This window comes from Leopardus geoffroyi, chromosome C2 (assembly GCF_018350155.1).
Source record: "Leopardus geoffroyi isolate Oge1 chromosome C2, O.geoffroyi_Oge1_pat1.0, whole genome shotgun sequence".
Lineage (NCBI taxonomy): Eukaryota > Metazoa > Chordata > Mammalia > Carnivora > Felidae > Leopardus > Leopardus geoffroyi.
The window spans coordinates 6,266,310-6,285,658 of NC_059333.1; the positions used below are offsets into that span (position 1 = coordinate 6,266,310).

Here is a 19,349-nt window from a genome sequence, read left to right on the forward strand (position 1 = left end):
GGGAGACACAGAATCCCAAGCAGGCTCCAGGCTCCTAGCTGTCAGCACAGAGCCCGACGCAGGGCTCAAACTCACAGACCGTGAGATTATGACCTGAGCCAAAGTCGGACGCTCAACCGACTGAACCACCCAGGCGCCCCAAAGACATTTTCCTTTAAAGGGTAAACTTACAAGGACAAAAAGAACAAGTGAGAGGCTACTGCATTAAAAAAAAAAAAAAAAAAAGTCCACAAATTTTGAAGGCAGAAAAGGAAACGGTTGAGTAATAATTGGCTTAACCTCAAAAAATCTAAGACATCATTTCTTACAAAAAGGGATGAGGGGGAATGAGAAGCAGATTTAGATTCCCTCCACATTCCTGGATGGCAGGCAAATGCCTACTCCTAAATAAAGAGGATTAGTCTCTGCACAAGCTGAACCAGAAAGACTCTGACCTCTTGATCATGAGGCCAGCTGAGGTGGGGACCCAGGATCTACCTGAGAAGTCCACGTCATAAAAAAGAAGACATTCCTATCCCCCTTCCCAACCTGCATCCAGAACACTGGCAACCAGAATTACTCTCCGCTTACCACCACCGTCATCATCTCCATTATCACCTCCACGACCACCACCACCATCACCACCACCATCACTCCCACCACTATCCCCTCCACCCCACTAACACCATCACCTCCACCATCATCACCTCCACTACCCCCCACTACCACTTCAGGAAATGGAAGATTCCTCCCTGGAGAAGTTCACCGGAACCAACCGAAAAAGCCCACGGTACAGGATCCCTAACAGAAAGCCAGTAAGTCCTCTCTAAATCATCCCATGGGAAAGTCTACCACCCGGACAGTCACGATCATGGACACAGAGCATCCATTCAGCCTTTTAGCACCTTGATCTTAAATACAGCCAAGGGTCCCCACACATCTGAGAAAAACATCTTACATAAAAATAAAAAGGAAACAGAGAAAGGGGGCACTTAGAGAAAGAGAATGCAGAGAGTTGACGAAAGTGTGTAAAAAGAAAAACTGTGTTTAACAAACTCAGAGGTAAGAAAAATAATGAACCTATACAACAAGAACAGGAAGCTATTTGGTAAGGGAGTAGCCAGAGAAAACCAAAGAGAAAAAAAAAGTTTGTGAGAAATAAAACATGATCGATAGGGGAAAAAATAGAAGGTGGTATAAAAAGTGGAAGAGGGGCGCCTGGGTGGCGCAGTCGGTTAAGCGTCCGACTTCAGCCAGGTCACGATCTCGCGGTCCGGGAGTTCGAGCCCCGCGTCAGGCTCTGGGCTGATGGCTCAGAGCCTGGAGCCTGTTTCCGATTCTGTGTCTCCCTCTCTCTCTGCCCCTCCCCCATTCATGCTCTGTCTCTCTCTGTCCCAAAAATAAATAAACGCTGAAAAAAAAAAAAATTTTTTTTAAATTAAAAAAAAAAAAAAGTGGAAGAAATGTCTCAGAAGGGAGAGAAAGACAAAAACACAGAAAATGAAAGTGAAGAGATCAGAACATTGAAGAGTTAGTGGGGCACCTGGATGGCTCAGTCAGCTGAGCGTCCGACTTTGGCTCAGGTCATGATCTCGTAGCCCGTAAGTTCGAGCCCCGCGTTGGGCTCTGTGCTGACGGCTTGGAGCCTGGAGCCTGCTTCGGATTCTGTGTCTTCCTCTCTCTCTGCCCCTCCCCCATTTCATGCTGTCTCTCTCAAAAATGAATAAACGTTAAAATAAACAAACAAACTTTTAAAAAGTAAGAAATGATCATTACGAAAAACAGCACATTACAAGAAAAGAAATGGAAAGAACATGACGCCCAGGATGGTCTGTGAACAGAGAGGGTGTTCTGCTCTGCTGCCCCTCTGCCCCCCATTCACTGTGACTCCTGGGGAAGAGGGGGCTCTGTCTAAGAATTTGACCTATAAAAGGTTAAAGGAAAATCCTCCTTCCTAGGCTTGGCCAGACTACCACTGACCCGGAATAGAAAAGTCTTTGTTGTTTACAAAACCCCCCACTGGGTCTTCAGCTGTAAAATCTAGACTCCCCTCCCACTGCCCACTGGTCTGGGGCCTGGAAAGGGATGAGAAGTAGCAGGAGTCTGTCCAGCAGGTGGCAGGAGAGAGAAGACGCCAGCAGCTCAAAGCGCCTGGACCCAAGGTTCCTGCAGCAGTAATGTGCAGACGCTTTAAAAACAATGCTGCTGCCATATTCTCCCGTCCCTGGGAAACTCCCCAGAGATAACTGACCATATGTAATTCCTCCTTCTTACACCAGCTCTCCTTCAACCCCCCCCAATCTTGCTTCTATCTTCACCCCTCCTCAGAGACTACTTCTGACATGGCTACCAAGGACCTCTGTGTTATCTAGGCCAATGGTCACTTTTTTGTCCTCACTGACTCAATCTCTCGGAAGCATCAGACCCTCTTGTGTGAAAAATGTTCTTTGGCTGCCCTTGGCTGCCTTAACACCACACGCTCTGGGTCTCCTCGTGCCTCAAGACTGTCCACCTTTGCCTCCTCAACCGGCCTCTGCTTATCCTCTACGCTTTAAGCTTGGAGCACCTCCAAGCCCGGCCTCCTTGCTACTGACCCCCTCTCTACTTTAGCCCCATCCACATGCTAGTGGATTCCCCATGTGCCTCCTCCGCCAGACCTCAATGAGACACAGATCAACTTGCTACTGTCTACCTCACTTCTTCACTTAGATGTCTTCTTCAAACTTAACACCCCCCTGTAAAGATGGCACCTCCAACCAAAGTGAATGTCTGTACCCAACGGCTAGAAGCACTCATACGTTCCATCCCCACCCCCACATTCAATCCATCAGCAAGTTTTACCAAGTCTTCCTCCAAAACAGGCCCTAAAATCTCCACTCTGTATCGTTCTATCCCACCACCCTGGTCCAAGTCGCCATGATATCTCATCCAGTACCAAGACAGTTTGTACCCTTCTAGTCCATTTATCCCATAGTAGCCAAAATGAGTTTTCAAGAAGGAGATAAGAATACTTCTCCACTAGACAAGCCGTAAGAGACTCTTAAATACAGAGAACAATCTGAGGGTTGATGGGAGCGTGGGGGAGAGGGGAAAGTGGGTGATGTGCATTGAGGAGGGCACTTATTGGGATGAGCACTGGGTGTTGTATGTAAGCAATGAACCACGGGAATCTACCCCAAAGACCAAGAGCACACTTTACACACTGTATGTTAGCCAATTTGACAATAAATTATATTTAAAAATAATAATAATTAATAAAATAAAACAAAAACAAACAAAAGAGAGACTACTTCTCCACTTAAACCTCTTACATCGGGGCGCCTGGGTGGCGCAGTCGGTTAAGCGTCCGACTTCAGCCAGGTCACGATCTTGCGGTCCGTGAGTTCGAGCCCCGCGTCAGGCTCTGGGCTGATGGCTCAGAGCCTGGAGCCTGTTTCCGATTCTGTGTCTCCCTCTCTCTCTGCCCCTCCCCCGTTCATGCTCTGTCTCTCTCTGTCCCAAAAATAAATAAACGTTAAAAAAAAAAAAAAAAACCTCTTACATCATCTCCACTGCACCTGAGATAGAATCTGGAACATTGCTGTGGCCCATGGGCTGCCCACCCGCAGATCCCACCTCCTATGGTACCCCCACCCCTCACTCTGGCAATGCCGGCCTCGTGGCAGCTCTTACAATTTCCAGGCTCTTTCCTGCCTCAGGGCCTTTGCACTTGCTGTTCCCTTTGCCTGAAACAGTCTTCCCTCTACCCTTCCTTCCTATCTTCAAGACACAAGTCACCTGAGTGTCCCCACCAAGAAATATACCTTAACACCAAGGCACCGTGTCTTAAACATAATAACTAAACTAATAGGACCCAGTTAACAAACTCCTATACCAAATAAAACCCTCATACCAAACTCCTACACCAATTAAAAAAGATTAGATTGCATGTAATACCCTTTTTTTAATTGTCAATACAGCATTTGAAATGTGTTGCATTCAAGTTGACTCAGGCCAGAAAGGTATTTCACTAAAAGGGAAGATTTTCTTCCTCCTATAAACCCATTAACCAACTGTGAAACCTACATGTTACCTTTGGACAAGGAATTGGTGCTAGACTCGCACATGTTAACCTGAGCACTAAGAGGTCCCAAATGGCGTTACCTGAAGAATGCTGACATATGAAAGACAGCACGGCCACATGCCTCTGAGACCAACCCATCTCTATAAGGTAGCATTTTGAGGTGTTTCTCCTACAATGAGAATTAATTTGGACTCAATCATCACAAATCATTTTTGAAATGAAGCTGAGTACAAACAAATTAAGAAATACATGAATCAAACAAATGTGTACTTGTATCTGTGGAGAGTCATGTGTGAGATCTCAGGAGAAGTAAGGATGCAGTGATTTGGTGCAGAGACTGAAGCTAGGTGATCTCCAGTAGGCAAATTCCTAATATTAGCTTCATTAGCATAATTCTGTATGAAACTGAAATAATTTTACGTAATCAAAGATGAGACAACACCAGAAGAAAAAAAAACCCACTGAGACTGTGTCTAGATTTTACTTTCCCCCTCTTTATCAGATAAAAAAGCACAGTTCAACTCATTTTAAATAGAGTGATATAGTATTGTAAATAGGGTGATATAGTATTGTAAAATTAGCTAAAATAAGTCACATAAGAAGTCAGTTCATTAAAAAATAACTTCATAAACATAATCTGGGAACTCAAATTTGTACATCTTTATTTAGTGTATTTAAAATTACTGAATGCAGTATTTCTTAATTTCAGTATTGTAAAACTTACTACAACAAGGTATAAAATATAGAAAAAATATAGCAAAAATATGAAAAGCATAGTTTTGGAACATATTTTAGTAAAAACTTTGCATTATCTCTATGCATAAGACTTCATCAGAATAAGGAATATATTAAAAATTGTGTTAACTTAAAGATCATTTATGGGGCATCTGGGTGGTTCAGTTGGTTAAGCGTCCAACTTCAGCTCAGGGCATGATCTCACCATTAATGAGTTCGAGCCCCATATCGGGCTCTGTGCTGACAGCTCAGAGCCTGGAGCCTGCTTCAGATTCTGGGTCGCCCCCTCTTTCTGCCCCTCCCCCACTCACGCTCTGTCTCTGTCTCTGTCTCTCTCTCTCTCAAAAATTAGACATTAAAATTTTTTTTAAAAAAGATCATCATTTATTAAACAGCTTGGATGCTGATTTCTATCTTCATTCATTATGACTCGTACTGAGCCTCAATGGGGTGTGTAAGCTTACCTTTGAGCCTGGAGGGGGAGCCAAACCAAGAAATGAATAAATAATATTCTCTTCTTTGGCAGAGAAGAAAGAGTCAAAATCCTTGAAGGAAAAAAAAAAAAAAGAAAAAAAATGTTTAAACCCACTGCATACTGGAGAGCCAGAATATTTACCTAAGTTGATCTTTTTTATTAGTCATTAAGCTAGAAGCTAACACAAAAGGTTATCCCAGTTTGTTTTGTCAAAGATGACTAACCCCCAAAGTTAAGAATCTCTAACCATGAACTTTACATTTGTTTTTATCATTTCACTGTGTGGAATACAGAACAGTGAGAACTCACACACACCCCCACACACACCAGTTTGTGTTCAGGAATCGCTGACAAGACTCAGATACATAGAGTGAAGGATTCTCTAAAAGTTTCACATCTTTAGCTCCTTTCCTTGTAATCTGGCCCCGTGGATTTGGACCCTGATCAGCGGGGACTAAGACGACACAGGATTTCTCCAGTGTTACTATAGGAGCTTCTAGAGGACCAGCCCCATCTCAGACCTTCTGGTCCCAGCAGCCTTAAGATTACGGAGGGCTTACAGCAACACTTGTTTCGGCAAAGGGGAGAAACTACAGGAGGAGGTGAGACCTGGTAACTGACTGAAGTCTGGGGCTCAGTGAAGTCCCTCTGCCACCCCACTGCCCCACCACAGCCCACCCAGCAGGCGGGTCCAGCCCTAAACCAGTAGTGCGACGGTCCACAGCTCAGAAGAATTTCATTTCATATCCTTGAAAGAGACAGAGAGAGACAGAGAGCTTACAAGTTGGGGAGGAGCAGAGAGAGAAAAAGACCCAGAATCGGGGGCAGGCTCCAGGCTCTGAGCTGTCAGCACAGAGACTGACATGGGGCTCGAACCCACGAACCGTGAGATCATGACCTGAGCCGAAGTTGGACGCTTAACCGACTGAGCCACCCGGGCGCCCCTCATTTCATACAATTAAAACATACGAGGTGTTCCCCAGACTACTTCCCCAGACTGCCAATGTTTGTCATCAGGGCAGTGGTATAGTCTCTTCACACATTGAGGGCAGTGTGTCTGGCCCAGCTTGAACAGACGGCACTCACACCAACTCAGTGGTGTTACTCTCTACCCTACTCTTATGTGTATTAAGAACCTTAAAACCAAATACAGGCCACTGACATGGGGAAGAAAGTGTTGTGTATTCTTGTGTGTCGACCTTGCCCAAAGCTTTATTATTTTCCTACCTGGTGCCTGGATTCCCTCAGTGATTAAATTTATTCTTGTATGCTGAATACATGTTTGTAAGCCGCCTCAAATCTGAGTTGAAGGACACAGAGCATCGTGAGCAAGTGATCCTTTGGTGTCAGAAATTCTGGCTGATTCCTGGGGCACCCACTTGCTAGGCGTTGGTAAAGGATCACATGATAGAATGCGTTAGTACCCGTAGAGAGCAGGTGAAATATAATAAAATAAATTTATGCTGTTTTTCAAAAATTCCGAAAAGATCTATGACTTCTCTAGTTGGCCAACTCTAGAAGCTTTCCGGTCGAGAACGGTTTCCTCATAGTTGAGCGAACTGTCCTCTGCTTCAACTTGGGTCCAAATAGCTCCTTCAGCTTCAGAGGACCAAAGAACAATTTGTCGTGATTTTTGACTTGATGCTAACAAACAGATACAGGAAATCATGAGTATGAAATGGTTTTTTCAACTTCCAGTCACGTTAGGGTAGCATTAGATGCCCTGAAGAAGCCAGATTGAGAAAAGAAGCGTAGGTGCACTGCTGAGCTGGTGATACGAAAGGAAAGATCACGACCAGGTGAGGCCAGGAGTCCTAGGAACAAGCACACACCAAGGCTGAGTTTGCAACAAAGCTGGCAGAGCTTTATGCCAACTTTGATGCCACGGTGAGTAAAAGCGAGAGTGGCTAAAGCCTCGAGCCTCCTCAAGGTGGGGAGTTTTATAAAAGGGGGGCAGAGTGGGAGGGGAGAGTGAAGGAGGCAGGGGCAAGGGGGAGAAGGAAAAAGACCCTTCCCCGTGACAGAAAGACAATTAGATTGACAAGTGGCTTCTGGACAGCAACACAGAAGTTGGAAGAAAGCAACATAACAGTTTCATGTGTTTACAGAAAATAACCATCAACCCAGAATTTTAGACCCAGTGAAACTTTTTTAGCCATGAGGTAAAACCAACATTAGTCTTTTTTTTTTTTTTTTTTTTTTTTTTTAGAGAGAGCATGAGCAGGGCAGAGGGGAGAGAAAGAGAATCTTAAGCAGGCTCCACACTCAGCATGGAGCCCGACTCGGGGCTCAATCCCACAACCCTGGGATCATGACCTGCGCTGAAATCAAGAGTCAGATGCTCAACTGAGCTACCCAGGCACCCCTGAAAAATGTCCTTTTTACTCCAAAATTTAGAGAACTTACCACCAATAGATACTCAAAGAAACTTTAACAGGCTATACTAGGCAAACAGAAAGTGACTGCAGATATATTATCTAAGATGCAAGAAGGAATCATGAGCAAAGATATTAATAAATATGTGGGTAAATCTAAACTAAACAAACATTGACTATAAAAACAATCATTGGGGCGCCTGGGTGGCGCAGTCGGTTGGGCGTCCGACTTCAGCCAGGTCATGATCTCGCGGTCCGTGAGTTCGAGCCCCGCGTCGGGCTCTGGGCTGATGGCTCAGAGCCTGGAGCCTTTCGATTCTGTGTCTCCCTCTCTCTCTGCCCCTCCCCCGTTCATGCTCTGCCTCTCTCTGTCCCAAAAATAAATAAACGTTGAAAAAAAAATTTTTTTTTAAATAATAATAAAAAATAAAAACAATCATTAGGGGTGCCTGGGGGGGCTCAGTCGGTTAAGCATCCGACTTCGGCTCAGGTCATGATCTCGCAGTTCGTGAATTCGAGCCCCGCATCAGGCTCTGTGCTGACGGCTCGGAGACTGGAGCCTGCTTTGGGTTCTGTGTATCCCTCTCTCTCTCTGCCCCTCTCCCACTCCTTCTCTCTCAAAAATAAATAAATGTTAAAAAACAATAATTAGAAATGTCTAAGTTGTGGGGTAGGATGAAGACCAACAAACTAAAGTACTAAAAAACAAGACAGGGGCTCTTGGGTGGTTCAGTCAGTTAAGCATCCAGCTCTTGATTTCGGTCATGATCTCACGGTGTGTGAGAATGAGCCCCGAATTCGGCTCTACGCTGACAGAGGAAAGTCTTTTTGGGATTCTCTCTCTCTCCCCCTCTCTCTCTGCCCCATCCCATACGTGCACTCTCTCAAAATAAATAAATAAATTTTAAAAACACACACACGTAAATAAGGAAATGGTGAGTGAGGTGCTGAAGTCTCTTTTGATATCTGGTACACACATGGTTTTTTTGTTTTGTTTTGTTATTTTGTTTTATTTATTTATTTTGAGAGAGAGAGAGAGTGAGATAGCAGGGGAGGGGTAGAGAGGGAAGGGGAGAGAGAATCCTAAGTAGGCTCCAGAGTCAGCAAGAGCCAGACGTGGAGCTCAAACTCAGGAGCCGTGCAATCTGGAGTCAAGAGTCGGGTGCTTAACCGACGGAGCCACCCAGGCGCCCCTCATAATAAGTTTTCAACGATGTGAAATAGCTTGTTCAGTAACATCTATGCGTTGAGAGAGCCCTGCCCCACCCCTGCTTCACTGGCCTTGCATCCCGTTTCCCTTGCAGCCCTGAGGATGCCCACCTGTGCTGAGTGGCCCAGGTCCCCTTTGGTTGTGTTCAGGCCCAGGCAGGCACCCAGTCCTTACCTGGGCTAAGATGCACAGCCTTCAACCTGGCATCGACAGACATGTCTGCTACGACCAGTTAGCACTCCTCTGCCAGGCGGGTAAGCTGGCCTCCACTGTGCTTGGCTTCCCGTCGGGTGTCCCCTTTCTCTAGCTAATGGTGGTCGGCCACGCCCTCAGGATAATGTCTTCATCTGCTCTGCACGGGGCAGTTCGCACAGGCAGGGACACAGCGGTGCTCAGAACTACCTCGACATCCACTCCTCTCCCTGCCCTGGTGCGAGAGACCACTGCTTGTCCCTGAGGTTCCCTCTACCATTTTAAACCTGACAGAGGGATGCCTGGGTGGCTCAGTCGGTTAAGTGTCTGACTTTGGCTCAGGTCATGATCTCGAGGTTCGGGAGTTCGAGTCCCATGTCAGGCTCTGTGCTGACAGCTCAGAGCCTGGAGCCTGCTTCGGGTTCTGTATCTCCCTCTCTCTCTGCCCCTCCTTCTCCCTTCCCCACCTCTCGAAAATAAACAAAAAAAATAAAAAACAAAATCCTGACATAGTCTTCAGAACCTTTCTTTGAGTCTCCTTTTAAAATCTGAACCTACAGGGGCGCCTGGGTGGCTCAGTCGGTTGAGCGTCCGACTTCAGCTCAGGTCACGATCTCACGGTTCGTGAGTTCGAGCCCCGCGTCAGGCTCTGGGCTGATGGCTCAGAGCCTGGAGCCTGTTTCCGATTCTGTGTCTCCCTCTCTCTCTGCCCCTCCCCTGCTCATGCTCATGCTCTGTCTCTCTCTCTCTCAAAAATAAAGATTAAAAAAAAATTAAAAAAAAAAAATAAATAAAAAAAATAAAATAAAATCTGAACCTACAATACAAATAATCATTTTTAGCTACTTTCTGGAAACAAAGCCCTCTGCCTCATCAGTGCACTTTTGTTAAGAGTGTCCACAGATTAGGGCACCTGGATGGCTCAGTTGGTTAAGCGTCTGACTTTGGTTCAGGTCATGATCTCACGGCTTGTGGGTTCGAGCCCCACGTCGGGCTCTGTGCTGACAGCTCTGAGCCTGGAACCTGCTTCGGATTCTGTGTCTCCCTCTCTCTCTCAGCCCCTCCCCTGCTCTCACTGTCTCTCTCTCTCTCAAAAATAAATAAACGTTGGGGCGCCTGGGTGGCGCAGTCGGTTAAGCGTCCGACTTGAGCCAGGTCACGATCTCGCGGTCCGTGAGTTCAAGCCCCGCGTCAGGCTCTGGGCTGATGGCTCAGAGCCTGGAGCCTGTTTCCAATTCTGTGTCTCCCTCTCTCTCTGCCCCTCCCCATTCATGCTCTGTCTCTCTCTGTCCCAAAAATAAATAAACGTTGAAAAAAAAATTTAAAAATAAATAAATAAATGTTAAAAAAATAAAAGAACAGTTAAAATAAGGAAAAATAGAAGATTTAAAATATTACTTTCATTGGAAAAGTACTAATAGAAAAAAATGAAATTATTCTTTTGATAATTTCAGAGTACAGAAAGCTTTTCTAAGCAAGACTCAGGGTCAGGAACCATAAAGAAAAAAAGATCAGTGAATTTGTCTACATAAAAAAATTTTAAGTTCTGCTTAAAAACTCAAAAGACAAAAAATGTGGGAAAAGAATTTGCAACATCTATGGGAGTAAAGGGCTACTTTCCTTCATAAATAAAGACTTTTACAAACCAATATCACCTGTGGCCCAACAGAGACAGAGCAAGTCACAGAAAAACACAAATACCTCATAAACATAGGAAAAGGAATTCAGCCTTACTCATCCAGACAGAAATCCAAGTCAAAGCAGTGAGAATATATTTTTCATCTATTAGATTGGCAAAGATTCAGAAGTTTGCATATGGAGTGTGGTCAAGGTCACAGGGAATTAGCCACCCTCAGACTAGGTTGGTGGACACATAAGTTGGCACAGGGCAGTATAGGGCCATTTGCCAACATCTACTGAAATACAAAGTGCATACGTGTTTTAACTTAGCACATTTTCTAGGAACTGATTCCTACACGCATATATTCATACTGTGTACAAGAATCTGTATGTATCAAAAGATTTCCTGGGGACACCTGGGTGGTTCAGTTAGTTAAGTGTCCGACTCTTGATTTTGGCTTAGGTCATGATCTCATGGTTCCTGGGTTCAAATGCCATATCGGGCTCTACGCTGACAGCATGGAGCCTGCTTGGGATTCTCTCTCTCCCTCTCTCTCTCTGCCCCTCCCCTACTCGCACTCTCTCTCTCTCTCAAAAAACATAACAAAATTTTTACAAAAAAGATTTCCTGCAGCATTGTCTGTGTGCTGAATGTTTCCTGAATATTCCCCACTAGAGGGCTGTGTCGATAAATGATGTCATATACAATGGAACATTTGGCAGCCATTAAAGTAAGATGCTTGTGCAGCTCAGGGGTCTCTGAGATACGGTTATGGACTGAAAAAACCCAAGTGTTATAGCACACTCCTATTTTTAAGGAATATACAATATATCAATATATAGCTGTATAATGTATCCTGTATCATAGATATTACAGGTATCTATAAAATATATATGTCATGTATATTATAAATATACACAGAAAATCTCTGGAAGGTCAAACTAGAAATTGCCAACATTGGTTTGCCAGAACAGGTCCCTCTATGTCATTTGCAGGGACCCCATGCAAAAATGAAACCGGGTCCCTTGTTCAAAACCCGTTGTGACGGGGTGCCTGGGTGGCTCAGTCGGTTAAGTGTCCGACTTCAGCTCAGATCATGATCTCACAGTCTGTGGGTTTGAGCCCCGTGTCAGGCTCTGTGCTGACAGCTCAGAGCCTGGAGCCTGCTTCAGATTCTGTGTCTCCCTCTCTCTGCCCCTCCCCTGCTCATGCTCGTTCTCTCTCTGTCTCAAAAATAAATAAAAACATTAAAAAAAAAAAAAGAAAAAAAAAAACGTTGTGGATTTCAAGACAGCGACAGCAGAGGGTGCCTGGGTGGCTCACTTGGTTAAGTGTCCAAGTCATGATCTCAGGGTTCAAGTTCCAGGCCAGCATCAGGCTCTGCACTCACTTCATGGGGCCTGCTTGGGATTCTCTGTCTCTCTCTTTCTGCCCCTCTTCCGCTTGTGCATGTGCTTTCTCTCTCTCTCTTTCAAAAATAAATAAACATTTAAAAAAAATTCAAGACAGCAATAGCAGAGTGTTGAACCAAGCAGAGAGCTCTCTTAAGTGTGGGGCCTGGGTGACTTCCCAGATCACAAGTCCGTGAAGCCAGCCACCTCGGGGAAGGAACTAGAATCACAGAGGTCTGACATGGGAGGCAGAATAATTTTTACCAGAGGCAACTTTTGAACCATTTAAATTTTTTTTAAAAAACTGAGAACAAACTGAGGGTTGATGGGGGATGGGAGGGAGGGGAGGGTGGGTGATGGGTATTGAGGAGGGCACCTTTTGGGATGAGCACTGGGTGTTGTATGGAAACCAATTTGACAATAAATTTCATATATTGGAAAAATAAATAAATAAATAATTTTTTTTTTTTTAACGTTTATTTATTTTTGAGACAGAGAGAGAGAGAGCATGAACAGGGGAGGGTCAGGGAAAGAGGGAGACACAGTATTCGAAACAGGCTCCAGGCTCTGAGCTGTCAGCACACAGCCCGACGCGGGGCTCGAACCCACGGACTGCGAGATCATGACCTGAGCCAAAGTCGGACGCTTAACCCACTGAGCCACCCAGGCGCCCCTGAACCATTTAAAGTTTTCAGTGTGCACATGTATTGATTTTTCAATTATTAAGAAAAGTTATAAAATAAAATTAAAATTGCCCACCACCACTATTCCTTTCCTCATCCAATAAGAGCCCCAAGTCTTATGGGACACCTGGGTGGCTCAGTTGGCTAAGCGTCCGACTCTTGGTTTCAGCTCAGGTCATGATCTCATGGTTTGTGAGTTCGAACCCCAAGCCGGGCTCTGTGCTGGCAGCATGGAGCCTGCTTGGGATTGTCTCTTTCCCTCTCTCTCTCTGCTCCTCCCCTCTGCTTGCTCACACACACACTCTCTCTCTTTCTCAAAATAAATAAATAAACATTTTTTTTAAAAACAAAGAGCCCCAAGCCTTAGAAATATGGGTCAGGATGCAGGGATGTCAGGATGTGGGGAGGGCAGGGGAAGGCAAGAGTGAGAGGTGGAGGGGAGGACCCTTCCTCACATAGGAATTCCATCCTACATCCTGGGAAGCCCCAGCTTAAACCCACAGGAGGCCTGGGCTGGACTATACGTTCTCTTAAACAAGAGTTTGCCACGTTCAGACTGTTTGAAAACACCCCCCCACCCACAGGACTGAGCTAAGCCTCTGAACAATGCTAACACAGCCATGTAAATCCATACAGCCCTGTGCTGTTCCCCACAAATCCCCGTCCACCCAGAACCTGAGAAAGTGACCTTATTCGGAAATAGGATATTTACAGATGTGATTAGTTACAAGAGGCTATACTGGAGTGGGGTGAGCCCTATTCCAATGACTGTTGTCCTTAAAGAAGCCAAGTGAAGACAGAGACCAGGAGAACACAAGGAGAGATGGAGACAGAGATCGGAAAGAGATATCTTCGAGCTGGGGAACACCAAGGGTTGCTGGCAAGCACCAGAAGCTAGGAGAAAGGCATGGAACAGATCCTCCCTCGTAGCCTCCAGAAGAAACCAATGCTACTGACGCCTTGCCTTCAGACCTCTGACCTCCAGAACTGTGCGAGAGTACATTTCTGTTATTTTAAAGCACCGAATTAGTCAGCTTGGATTGCATAACAAAATGCCACAGACTGAGGGGCTTAAATGACAGAAATGTCTCATCTCACAGCTCTGGGGGCTGGACTCCCGAGACCAGAGTGCCAGGATGGCTGGGTTCTGGCTTGCAGACAGCTGCCTCTGGCCGTGTGCTCACATGGTGGAGAGAGAGGAATCTCTCTCTCTCTCTCTCTCTCTCTCTCCCTCTTCCTCCGAGGACATTAATCACGACACAAAGCACCCCCTCCCTGCATGACCTCATCTCAGCTGATACTTCCCAAAGGCCTCATCTCCAAATACCCTCACCATGGAGGTTAGAGCTTCAACCTATGAATTTGGGGAGGGCACAGACAGCTCACAACAGCCACCATGTTTGTGGTGTTTTGTTACATCAACCTTATGAAACGAATACAAACCTCCAATAACCAAACAAGTCGGTGCTTCACGTCGGAGGCAGGCCCCCAAAGCTTTTCTGTAAATGGGCAGATACTAAATACTTCTGGCTTTGTGAGTCATATGGTGTCTGTGGCAACTACTCAGCTCTCCCATTATGCAAAATCAGCCACAGGTGATGGGTCATTGAACTAGTGTGGACGTGTTCCAATAACACTGTATTTACTAAAACAGGCAGCCACAGGCCTTGGCCTTCAGGCTTTAATTGGACCATGCCAGCTTTAGATGAGACACAGAATCAAGAGGAGCTAATCTAAAGAAGCAGCCATTTTGCGTGCAAGGAAAGAGGTGAGTCAAGATTCCTACAGGTGGCTCCAGCCTTCAGGAACAACACAACGCTGACCAGCTCCCTCCACCCTCCGGAGCCCTGATGGAGGCATCTGAAAAATGACCTAGAAGGCTCAGATGACCCCCAGACAGCTTCCAGTGCACGTGTTCTAAAGCCCTTTGAGTTTTTATTATTTTTTTTTTTTTAATTTTTTTTTTCAACGTTTATTTATTTTTGGGACAGAGAGAGACAGAGCATGAACGGGGGAGGGGCAGAGAGAGAGGGAGACACAGAATCGGAAACAGGCTCCAGGCTCTGAGCCATTAGCCCAGAGCCTGACGCGGGGCTCAAACTCACGGACCGCGAGATCGTGACCTGGCTGAAGTCAGACGCTTAACCGACTGCGCCACCCAGGCGCCCCAAAAGCCCTTTGAGTTTTTAAATGTTTCTTTTCAACAATTTGATTTACAAAGCAGAACTGTGGAAAAAACTCTGAGGAAAAAGTGATTTTCTGGGGAAGTGAACTATTAAATGTATAAAATAAAATTGCTGTTATAATTAAAGTGTTCAGGACAGTTTTTAAACAATCTAGATACATTTAAACAAATTTAAGGTATCTGTATGAAGACCCGACTTCTGAAATCATTCTTTTTTAGAGAACGCAAGCAGGGGAAGGGCAGAGGGAGAGGGAGAGAGAGAATCCTAAAAAGGCTCCACACTCAGTGCTGAGCCTGACACGGGGCTCAATCTAACCACCGTGAGATCAGGATGAGCCCAAATCAAGAGTCGGATCCTTAACCGACTGAGCCACCCAGGTGACCCTGCAAATCATTTTTATAAAAGTGAAAGAAAGCCGGGGCGCCTGGGTGGCTCAGTCAATTAAGCATCCCACTTCGGCTCAGGTCATGATCTTGCGGTTCATGGGTTCCAGCCCCACATGGGCTCTGTGCTGACAGCTTGGAGCCTGGAGTCTGCTTTGGATTCTGTGTCTCTCTTTCTCTCTGCCCTTCTTCTGCTCGCACTCTTTCTCTCTCTCTAAAATAAACATTAAAAAAATGTTTTTTGTAAAGTGAAAGCCTACCTATGTCTGCCTGGGTTCATGGATGGGTACCTTGCAAGACTGGTCAGAATTCCTTTCCAACAGGGGCACCTAGGTGGCTCAGTCGGTTTAGTGTCTGACTCTTGATTTCAGCTCAGGTTATGATCCCAGTGTTGTGAGATCGAGCCCCCAGTCACACCCTACACTGAGCGTGGAGCCTGCTTGGGATTCTCTCTCTCCCTCTCTGCCCCTCCTTCCCTCCCCTGCTCATGCACACACATGCTCTCTCTCTCTCTAAAATACAGAAAATGTTTTAATAAAAAATATGTTAAAAAAAAGAATCCCTTTCCAACAAAATGCACACTTTATTTGAACAAGTGAGCTAATTCTTCACAGCAAAATAAGGAACCCAAAATAATCCCAGGAACTTCCAAATCATCATTTTATTGTTTCTCTCCTTTTGTAAATCTCATGCTCTGACTACTCACAATGGATCCACCGTCCGGGTACTGGGAGAAATAGACCATGTCCTGAAACTGTCAACAAGTTCAAATTCTGCCTCCAAATTCATCTGCTTTAAACCATTTCTGGTAAACACTCACGCAAGAGAACTTCCCAAGAAATCAAACACTCACCCCACAATACTGCTCTTCATTGAAGATCTGGGGAGGCAAAGGGATCCCGTTTTGAGGTTTCTTCTCTCCAGGAACATTCTCCCTCATCCACTTCCTGTTGTCTTCGTCTCCAGCAATGTCCAATTCCTTAAAGTCGATCTTATTAGCTTCCAAAAAGCCCACTACTTCTTGCTGCTTTTTCCTAATCTGAGTCAAGAGTAGAGAACGATTACGATTCGACTGGCTTTATTTTGTAATGTCTTGCTTAGATTTACAGAAATCCTTTCTCCAACTATACCATGCAACACAAATAATCTCGCTATTATTGAAACAAGGTAGACAATGAAATCACACCTCTTCATTACAAAGGATCAACAGAGTGATTATTTAAATTCTAAAATTGTAATCTCACCAATGTTTCAATCATGGTATAATCAACCTAATAAGAATAGAGATGCCCTCATCCTAGGTTTTATTTGAGGTCTTTGACGTACTTTTAATTCTCTGCTAAGCTTTCACGCCAAAAAAAAAAATAATAATAAGAATTGGTTATGAAGAAAAAGGAGGGGGGTGGGAGAAGAGAAGGAAGAAAAGAGACAAAAGAGAATTCGCTATGGAACGTAAATACCAAGCACACCCAACTAAAAAGCACTTCCCTCACAGTTATGAAAACGGGGACGTGAGTCACATTGAACAAAAGTGGCTTTTGAAACAGGACAGGAGATTGGAAAGCCCACGTGGAGAGGACTGAAAGGGGGAAAGAACAGAGGAAAAGACAGAAAAAGCCAGTGGCTGTGTCTCCCAGCTCGCAAAGCGCAACACAGGCAAAGAACCCTGGTCTCTCTCGGCTTTCTCCTCTCCGCTCACATGGGGAGCGGGCGCCAGCCTCGCCTGAGATACAGCTCTTGGCGCCCTTCTCCCTACCCAGAGCTCTCGTCTCCCAGCCGCCATTTCTCAGGACGCTGGGCCTTTCCACAACATGGAAGCCCAACATGGGACTTGAACTCATGACCTTGAGATCAAGACCTGAGCTGAGATCAAGAGTCAGAGGCTTAACCAACTGACCCACCCAGGTGCCCTCCCAAAAATTATTTTGTTCATTTTTCCCAAAATAAATGAATCTTTCAATGACTTGTGTGTAGAGTGTTTCTTTCTTAGTATAAGGAAAAAGAAGGCACGTATGGATGCTTAAGCCCGGGAAGCAAATCACCACCCAAATTAAATTCTGTATCATATCATTTTGGTGGTGATCTGATTGCATATTAATTAAAAATATAACATAAATGAATATAATTTGTAAATTCCTTACAAGTAAATATAAATTATACATAAGATCGTATATATGTTATGTGTATACCCATATATATAAGTGGTCATCACACATTTACTTTTTCATTAACATTTGTTCTACCAACATAACAAAGATAATGGGTCTAAAAGCGTGAGATCACTAAACTGAAGGCTGCTGTTAGCTACAATACAACACTTAATCAGAAAGACTCAGTTTGGGGCAAGCATGGACCAAAATAAAAAATAAAAGTCATACGGAAAGGTGTGGGGTGATGGAATTTCCCTCAGGCTCCCGGCACACACATGCTGGTACATTCCTGAGTGTCACATCTATCGGAAGCAAAGGAAAGGCTCGGATTTCTACACCCACGTGTCCTCCCCCAAGGCTGGGCCCTTGGACCTTCTGTTCCTCCGCACAGAAACCGTGCTCCCAACACCACAGCCTCACAGCTGAATCTCTGAATATGACAAAAGCCCCATCAGACCTGATGACAGGTTGTTGGACTAAATTACTATGTTAATTAATCATGTTTCCTATACATACTTTCCAACCTGTCCATAATTATCCGTGCCACTCTATAAATTGCTTATTCCTTAAGCTATTTCCAGAGATAACTCTGCGGCTTGAAGAGAGGAGACGTCTTCATTTTAGGCAGGTTTGCTTGTAATTAAATAGTCAGAAGGCAACATCCTTCATTCTGTCCAAAGCCCCGTCTTCCTTCCTTCTCAGATACCCTCCCGGGAGCCCGGACCAGCCTGGCCGAGGTCCACGGCCACCTCGCCAACATTATTTCCATCTCTATTAATCATGCGTCAGGACTTGAGGTGAAATACAAGAAGGATTTCATCTTACCCTCTGATTTCTGAATAGATGAAAAGCCCTTCCCCAAGGGTGCCTTGGGGACCCTTGCCCAAGTCCTGACTTGTGTTTCTTCCGCTAGAAGGTCAAAGAGGGCGAGAGAACCAGGGAGGGGAAGACCCGTTATTTCTTGCCAGACAAACAACTGCATGTACAGGAACTTAACGGACTGTTGGGTGCATGATACTGTCTTACGTGCTATCTCCCAGCCCCTCGCTCCCCCAAAACAGAGAGGAAAAACAAATCTGCACCCTGCGTGGGGGCCCTCTCCCCCACAGTCCTCCCTCCTGGTGGATATCTATTCAAGGAGCCCCACCGGACCCTCACAAGCAAAAAGTGCTCACTCTTCTTTACACGGCCTCCCGAGCTGACCCCCGAGAGCCATCAGCTCCCAGGGGGCACCTCCCTTTATGGTCCCCGGGGGAAGGTGCGGGCACGGCACCCAGTGGTTCCCACCACAGACACCCTCCCCTCCCCACCTCCTGCCCCTTCTCTTCCCTCCATGGCACCCTGGCCAGCGCCAGCCCCGCAGGCTGCAGCCTCTTTCTAGGTAGCCCCTCTGGGGGTCCCTGGGGTCTGGGTCATTTGGAGCCTTTGGGACTTCAGCCGAGGCTCAGAGATCTCTGCTTTCCCATCCTGTTACATTCACTCATAAGAAAGTGTTGTTTTCGGGGCACCTGGGGGGCTCAGTGGGTTAAGCATCTGACTTCGGCTCAGGTCATGATCTCACAGTTTGTGCGTTCAAGCCCCACATCGGGCTCTGTGCTGACAGCTCAGAGTCTGGAACCTGCCTTGGATTCTGTGTCTCCCTCTCTCTCTGCTCCTCCCCTGCTCACACTCTGTCTCTCTCTCTCTGTCTCAAAAATAAACTTTTTTTTAAAATCTTAAAAAAAGAGGGGGGGGGAGAGAGAGAGAGAGAGGGAGAGGGAGAGGGAGAGAGGGAGAGAGAGAGAGAGAGAGAGAGAGAGAGAAAGTGTTGTTTTCCTGAAGTCACCGGCCACTGTTGGTTACTGTAATGTGTCAGAGGGATCACTGAGCCACTTGCTTGGCACCTCCCTTTTATTGTCTTGTACAG

At 45.6% G+C, this 19,349-nt stretch overlaps 1 protein-coding gene across 2 annotated transcripts in view; it reads right to left on the minus strand.

The window, feature by feature from the left end:
• The window catches only part of LOC123610569 (SH3 domain-binding glutamic acid-rich protein-like), a 58,641-nt gene that overhangs the window by 34,393 nt on the left and 4,899 nt on the right, over positions 1-19,349 (minus strand). Inside the window, exons 2-3 of one of the 2 annotated variants that reach the window (XM_045501355.1) lie at positions 16,147-16,332; positions 5,242-5,322 (exon numbers count right to left, since the gene is read on the minus strand). In XM_045501355.1, coding sequence (XP_045357311.1) covers positions 5,242-5,322; positions 16,147-16,332 — 267 coding nt within the window. The remainder of the gene's footprint in view (positions 1-5,241; positions 5,323-16,146; positions 16,333-19,349) is intronic. The other variant, XM_045501356.1, reaches the window with a different exon arrangement.